This window comes from Argentina silus, assembly GCF_951799395.1.
Source record: "Argentina silus genome assembly, chromosome: 13".
Classification (NCBI taxonomy): Eukaryota; Metazoa; Chordata; class Actinopteri; order Argentiniformes; family Argentinidae; genus Argentina; species Argentina silus.
Genome location: NC_139667.1, coordinates 11341314 through 11348813, shown reverse-complemented (window position 1 = coordinate 11348813; position 7500 = coordinate 11341314). Strand labels below are relative to the sequence as shown.

Here is a 7500-nt window from a genome sequence, read left to right as displayed (position 1 = left end):
TTCAGCTACCGGGAGGACTACCGCACCCCCACCGAACCCCCCAGCCCCCAGCAGACCCCCAGCGAGACCTGGCAGCTGGAGCCGCCCCCGCCCAGGGAGCCCGTAGTGTCGCCGGGGGAGCTGACCCGCTCTTCGCCCTCCGGCCGCAGGGACGGGAGCTGGTTTATGCAGCTCCTCCACACGGAGACCAAGAGGATGGAGGGGTGGTGTAAGGAGATGGAGGCCGAGGCGGAGGAGAACGATCTCTCTGAGGACAGTGAGTCGATGATGACCGTCTGTGATGATTGCTGAGTTACGGTGGTCATTTTAGAATAGCGTAGACTTGAATAGACTCAAATATACAGTACCAGTCAAAAGTTTGGACACACCTTGTGTGCAAAGCTGTCCTCAAAGCAAAAGGTGGCTACTTTGAAGAATCTAAAATATAAAACATATTCTGGTTTGTTTAACACTTTTTTCTTCACTGCATAATTCCATATGTGTTCCTTCATAGTTTTGATGTCTTCAATATTAATCTACGATGTAGAAAATAATACAAATAAAGAAAAACCATTGAATGAGAAGGTGTGTCCAAACCTTTGACTGGTACTGTACTCAAATAGGATAGAATAAAATCCTGTCTACTCTACTACGTTCTCCTCCCAGACAGTAAGTGGCTTACAGGTATAATTGAGTATAATTTATGCATAATGTTGTAAGTCACTTTGGATAAAAGTGTCTGCTAAATGACAAAATGTAAAATGCAGGAATCAAAGCCACGACACCCACAGACAGGGGTTGGTGATGGGTTCGGTGCTCAGGTGAAGTGACATGGCTCTTATTGGCAATTGACATCCAGTCTGTTTTTCCAGTAGTGGCCGTTTAGCACATCATGGGTATAGGACAGGGGAGGCTGGTGGAGGTAGAAATCAGAGAACAGGCTCATTGTAATGCATGGAGTGGAATGAGGAACGGTTCTCAAACACATGGTACAATGAGCCTGTCCTCCATTGGTGTGGGACCAACGGTTTTGTTGACCTGATGGGAGTTCATGTTATGGCTCAGAAGTGATGTGTAGTTGTTTGCTGTGTGTGGTCCAGTCCTAGGTAAAATCAGAAGTGCGGTGGGCAGTGCTCAGCTTCTGATGTCTCAGAAATTCCAACAGTTTTACTGGCTGTGTCAGCAGAACCTGGTGAGTAACATGACACTGGGACATTGACCCTGGGGCTGTTTTGTTCAGTTGTTGATCATTGTGTGTGTGTGTGTGTGTGTGTGTGTGTGTGTGTGTGTGTGTGTGTGTGTGTGTGTGTGTGTGTGTGTGTGTGTGTGCGTGCGTGTACGTGCATGCGTGCCTGGGTGCGTGCCTGCCTGTGTGCGTGCGTGCGTGCGTGTGCATGTGTGTCTGTGAAAGAGAACATTGATTCTAGTTTATTTTTTAAAGCTATTGTCCTGCTCTGTTCTATGAAAGTAATGACACAGGTTACATCAGCGACATCCCTGTGCCCACACAGCCACTGTTCCCCAGTCACTACACCTACAGTGGTTTAGCAGCACATACTAAATAAGTAATCGATAGTGATCTTGCATTTCTTTCCAAGATGAGAACATCTTGAGGACAATCAGTAAGGGTGCACCCCTGTCCCTGATGCCACACACAGCTCTGACTAGAATACAAAGGCGTCTGGGGTTTAAATGAAGAACTATCTGCCGTCCACTTTATCACTCATCCAATCGCTAAATATTTTTGAATATGTCTGGCTGATACTTTTCTACCTCTTTTCATACCCTCTTCTTTATTGATCTCAGCCAAATATCCAATATATGAGATTAAGCCCTGTCTGGAGTTACAAATTGTATTGCTATTTTTGCTCTGTGCAGCAGAAATTGCTCATTAAATAATGGTCGGAAAAGTGCACAGGGATTATTTAGTTAGAACCATATTTAGTCTTCGGTGTGGAGTTCTCATGGTTCTAGTTCTCAATGAAAGGAGAGAGCAGTTATGCTTATGTAAGAATTTGAGTTTGAAAGCCCCTGCATCTCTTCGCGTGACAAAGACATCTGCAAATAATGCTGTATACATTTTCAGACCATGGATTTGGATGTGTTTGAAAACGCAATGTCTGCAAATAAGAGCATTAAGGAGATGTCTAATCTCTTTCTCCTGAATAAACTTTCCCAAGCCTGACTTAAACAAGCTTTCAAAGACATAGACGCAGACTGTAGCCTTATTCAGGGCGGGGCTACAGGATTAAGACACACGCTAGACGACCTTCCTCAACAGGGCTTCTGCCATGTGTGCCAGGTCATGCCAAGGCCAATTGCTTTTCCACAGTCACTCCCGGGCTTCACCAGGGCGTACTCCAGGCCTATTCACTATTTAAAACTCTGGCTTTTAGCCTCTTCTACCCCCCTGGTCCTTATGAGGTCAAACAGGGCTATGGCGGGATGGTCCTTATGAGGTCAAATAGGGCAGGTGCGGTTTGGAGTGAGCTTGGTGGGTGGCAAGCATAATCCAAGTTAGCTCGCTGTAACAACGCAATCAAATGGATTTGAAGAGCGCTTTTTACGAATACAATTGTCATAAAGTGCTTCAGTAACCTCATCCTGATGGGAAACCAGAGGATTTGATGTGTTGCTAGTGTGTCCATGATTCACCAGCTTACGAACTGCAGAATGTAAACACACTGGAGATCAGTGTGGGGCTAGACTAGAAAGCCTGTACAAATTCAAACAGGCTTGTTACTGGGCTCGAAGCACTGGGCTTTGAGCACTAGCTGGCCACTCGTAAACCTTGGTACACACTAACACCGCTATTGAATAGCAGCTATTGACACATCCAGGGCTTAGATTGCGCAACAGTCTCCTAAGAGTCATCTCTAGTACAGTATGTACCATCCCTGGCTTTTCTGAGCCCAAGACGACTCCAATTTTAAAGTATCAAAAGGTCCCGTTTTACAGTAGAGTTCTCATTTTTGAGCGGGATGCCTTTAAAGGTGCAGTCTGTAACTTCTTCTTGGCCACTGTGGCCACAGGATGAAATGCACAATCCATATAGAGACAAAAAACCCCAACATAAAACAACCCCCCACCTTGTCATGTTTCACACCCAGGAGATGAATGAGGTTTTCTCCCTGAGTTCTAGGAGAGTGGAGTAAAGAAGTGATGGGGTGAGATCTCAGACTGTCACAGACTCTCTCCAGCATGGAGACACGGTTGGCCCTGTGAGTCAGCCATCAGGATCTGCTCCACAACTGTGTGTTCTCAACCTCTGCTCCCTCCCCTCCTCCTCCTCTTAGGCCTGGGTGACATCCCACTCTACAGGGGTACAGCTCCACTGCAGAAGTAACCAGCATTTTGTGAAATACACTCTGGGTTGATGTGACACATGCATTACTTTTACAAATAGGAATGTTGAGAATAGAAAGAGATATCTGCAGAGTAGCCCACCAGAACATTCCAATTCCTCCTCTATGGTGAATCGGAATTTGCCACGGGCAATTATAGTGTATGTAATTACCCTACAATGTTCTGAACAGTATGAACTAGAAACACTAGAACACAGTGAGACTAGCCTGCTCCAGGGTAGAGTATTCTAGTTTAATGACCATAGTGTTAGGTAAATGTCCTTTAGAAAGCACTGTATGTGTGTACTGGATAGTTCTGAACCCTGGATGACATCATGTAATGTTCTAACTGATAAAGGGTACATAAACCAGGGCCATTTCTCTACAGTTGCCTTGGTACTGTATTAGGCCAGAATAATTCAAAGTGATCCTTATTTTCCGAGCCTATCTATCCAAATCTGCATCTAGAATGCAGCCGGAAACTCCCCTGTACGGTGATAATATTGTTGTGCCCTCCAGCTATCCATTATGAGGAGCACATAAAGAGACTGAATTAATGGAGGGGTTGAATGGTGGAGTCGGGCTGCAAAGGGATCTTTTCGATGGTATTTTCCCAACACTGAAGCACAGCATAAGCCAAGCACTAACGCAGGCACACTGTGAGAGGTTGAGATATGGACTTCAAGTCTCATAAGGGCTCTCAACAGTCTATGGCTGGGACACTGGAGCCCCACTTGATTTCATCCTACCCCGTGTGATGAATATGACTGGTGCTGAATGAAGATGTGAGTCTTCCTCTTCCTTATATCCCACCCTCAAGGGGTTTTGATGGGATTGGTAGCCATCATCATTGTTGTTGCTAATTTCAGTGGAGTGTCGTCTCGGTCTTGGTGTGGATCCAGGCGTGCTCCGGGGAGGAAAGGCAGGCATTGTGGTCTGTTTTTAGGTTGGACCGTAGTGCTGCCATGGATGTGTTGGATACTGTATAATGATCTTAGACTGAGAAAATGCTAATCAGGGTTTGTTCCCCTGTTGAAGTACTGTTAAGGACATCTAGTGGGTTTAAGGCAGAAGTGCAACACGTCATTGATAATGTATGCAGTGACTTGCCAGTGAATATGAAGTACTGTATGTGTGTGTACTGATCAGGAACTGAAAATGTGAATAACAACTTTTTGTTAACAACATGCACCCAGTACACCTCTATAATAAGCAAAATATCACTTTAGATTCTGTTAAACTCATCAAGCTGATGTTGACAGTGGGAAAAGTGTGTGTGTGTGTGTGTGTGTGTGTGTGTGTGTGTGTGTGTGTGTCTGTGTGTGTGTCTGTGTGTCTGTGTGTGTGTGTGTGTGTGTGTGTGTGTGTGTGTGTGTGTGTGTGTGTTGATGTGGGTATGTGTGTGTGTGTGTGTGTGTGTGTGTGTGTGTGTGTGTGTGTGTGTGTGTGTGTGTGTGTGTGTGTGTGGGTGGGGGGGGGGGGTTGTGTGCATGTGGATTTAAGCCTACCCAGTCACCAACTGTAATTTAGGCTCTGATCTGGCCACCCCTGTCCCTCTACAACTGCTTGCAGGACCCCAGTGCCATGCCCCGCCCCACCTCTCAGGACCTGGCCGGATTCTGGGACCTCCTGCAGCTTTCCATCGATGACGTCACCGCCAAGTTTGACGGGCTGCAGCAGATCAAGAACAACGACTGGAGGCCTGTAGAGAGCCCCGAGAAGAAGGTTGGGAGTCTCAGTCAAGTAAGAGACACATGGACCTTCTACAGTACAGTCACACCTAGAGAGACATCAGTACCATTCCTCAGTGTTACAGAGCAGGCGTGGCGTGTGAGTGGTGGCGTATGTCAGTTCCAAAGGCTTCGGTGAAGCATGACCTCCTGGTCTTCACATCGTGGCGCTATATCAAATGCACTTCCTAACCACTACATTTTTAGCAAGTCTTGAAGACAGAACGTTTAACGTTAAATACGCCGCTTATTCCCCACCCCACCCCCCTCCCCCTCCCCTTCTCCTGTGTACAGCTGCCACCTCCCGTACCAAAGAAGACCTTGAGAGGGAAGACAGGGGTGATGAGGGAGAAGTCTCTGGACCTTCCAGACAGGCACAGGCAGGAGGCCCGCCGGCGGCTCATGGCTGCCAAACGGGCCGCCTCCTTCCGGCAGAACTCAGCGTCAGAGCGAGCGGACAGCATCGAGATCTACATCCCAGAGGCTCAGACTCGTCTTTGAGAGGACAGAGAGGGACGGGGGGCAGGGGGAAACACAGAGAGGGGGGGGGGGGGGGGGACAGAGGCGTCCACTCTCTCCACACACTCCCGCGTCCCGTCAACTTTAACTAGACTTTTTCTAGACTACTACTACTACTACTACTACTCTCCACTTCCTTTATTTGATTTAACTCTTGTCTCTCCTCTTGACAGCCATGACATCATCAGTGTTCGTCTCCAAGCCCTCTCTCAGTAGGATACCAACACCGAACCTCTTTTCCATCTGCCAAATATGCATTAGCAGATGTATATCGTAGATTTTGGTTAGTCTTTCCTTGGCTTCCCCAAAACCCAAAACCCAAAAGCTATAATTGGATATCATGATAGGAAGGGGATGTCTGTGTTTGTGAAACCTACAGTACCGGTAACCAGGTCGTTAGGCTACAATTCAGGTTCAAAGTTATTCGTTTTCAGAGTTATTGTTCGATCACTTCATTCAAATTTGAAAGGTCTTAAATTGAGGCTCCTTTGTTTCCTAATTCCTCTGTAGTCACATTTTGTTCACGAGCAAACAATCACAAAGTACAACGTGATTCAAGTGAGTATCTTTGAAAGTGCCCATGCTTAAAATACCTCAATTGTGCATGTCACACTGTAGCTTGTGACCAAGAATCTGGTCATCATTTCTAAAAATGTCTTTCAGTTCCCCCCTGTAAGTTCTGGTCTACTCAGTGTTGGAAAATGCAGCATTCTAACCAGACAAGGAGAGGTCAAAACATTCTCAAGGTCTTCACTGCTGGAAAATGTGATTAAAAATGGACAGTTATTTGGTTCATTACCCTCTCTCCATTCCATGCTACGTACTCCCTAGTTCCCTGTTCCGTCGTAGGCATTTTACACTGAATGACATTTACTTGAAGCAGAACATATGCATATTTTGTGCCAACATTTTAAATCATTTCATTTCAGTGACAATTATTTTTGGGGAAGGTCGACATAGCTCTTTCGATGAAATGGGTGTAGACGAATGCAATTTTGCACTTCTGAGGATTCTCTGTATTGCCAAGGGAAATGTATGAAATGAAGTACACAACAGTACACAATATTGCGATGGAGGAGGAAAACACCACCAAGATAACAGTGGAGAAACAGGGAACGCAGAACCCCGGAGGGAGGCGGGCGAACTCTTCAGAATTTCATTTAGTGACTGCTTTTTGATTCCCCCAGCTGATAGGACAGACATGACAAATGGAAGGTTGGAGAGATTTAACTTGCTCTCTTGTGTGTGGAAGATGTTTGCCGTGTGTGAGGGTCCTCTAGGCCACAGTAAGATAGTGTGTCAGTGAGAGACCAGGGCTCTTTCTCTGAGACGCCAGAGGAGGCCCGGCGAGGCCTGGGACGAGAGGTCTTGAGGTGAGGGTTTGATGGGTACTGATTGGTAGGACACTTCTGGGATTTCTTATCATGAAAGGCTGTCTCATACTTGACAAACCCTTTTCTGCTGTTGAATATATCTAAATATCATTAGCCTGGCGGTTAGTCTGTGTTAACATTGCCTGTCTCATTGTTTCCAACACAGTGACAACAGAACAGGCTATGTCAATATAAACTGGCACCCAAGCTATTGGCCAAAAGGACTTGAATGGGATAATCAACCAATTAAATGGTGCTGTTTTGTTATTCAATCCATACAGAACTGGGTAAGCAATCGATGCAACACAAAGCGCTGTCAACTAATTGATACATCTCGAAAACAATCTATTTTTGTGACTGAGAAAACTACAGCATGCTTGTTATTTTTGCTAGTACGTCTGGAGTCTAAATGGTGCAGAGAGATTGCTGTCCTACTGTATTTCAGTGCAGTGCTGTACATTTCATTGGACTTGAGTCACTCTGTGTGCTGTCCCAGTGTTGGAGGAAAGGTCTTGTTGTGGCACTTTGCTGACGGCTTCAAAAACAAGGGTTGAC

At 46.0% G+C, this 7500-nt stretch overlaps 1 protein-coding gene across 1 annotated transcript in view; it reads left to right on the top strand.

The window, feature by feature from the left end:
- The window catches only part of dlgap2a (discs, large homolog-associated protein 2a), a gene marked incomplete at its 3' end in the record, with an annotated part of 93739 nt that extends 88185 nt beyond the window's left edge, over nucleotides 1-5554 (top strand). The window contains exons 8-11 of the mRNA XM_083682728.1: nucleotides 1-256; nucleotides 1080-1171; nucleotides 4896-5066; nucleotides 5348-5554. The exon at nucleotides 1-256 is cut by the window's left edge and continues 181 nt beyond it. Of these exons, the coding sequence (XP_083538854.1) occupies nucleotides 1-256; nucleotides 1080-1171; nucleotides 4896-5066; nucleotides 5348-5554 (726 nt within the window). The remainder of the gene's footprint in view (nucleotides 257-1079; nucleotides 1172-4895; nucleotides 5067-5347) is intronic.
- Between the last annotated feature and the right edge of the window lie 1946 nt (nucleotides 5555-7500).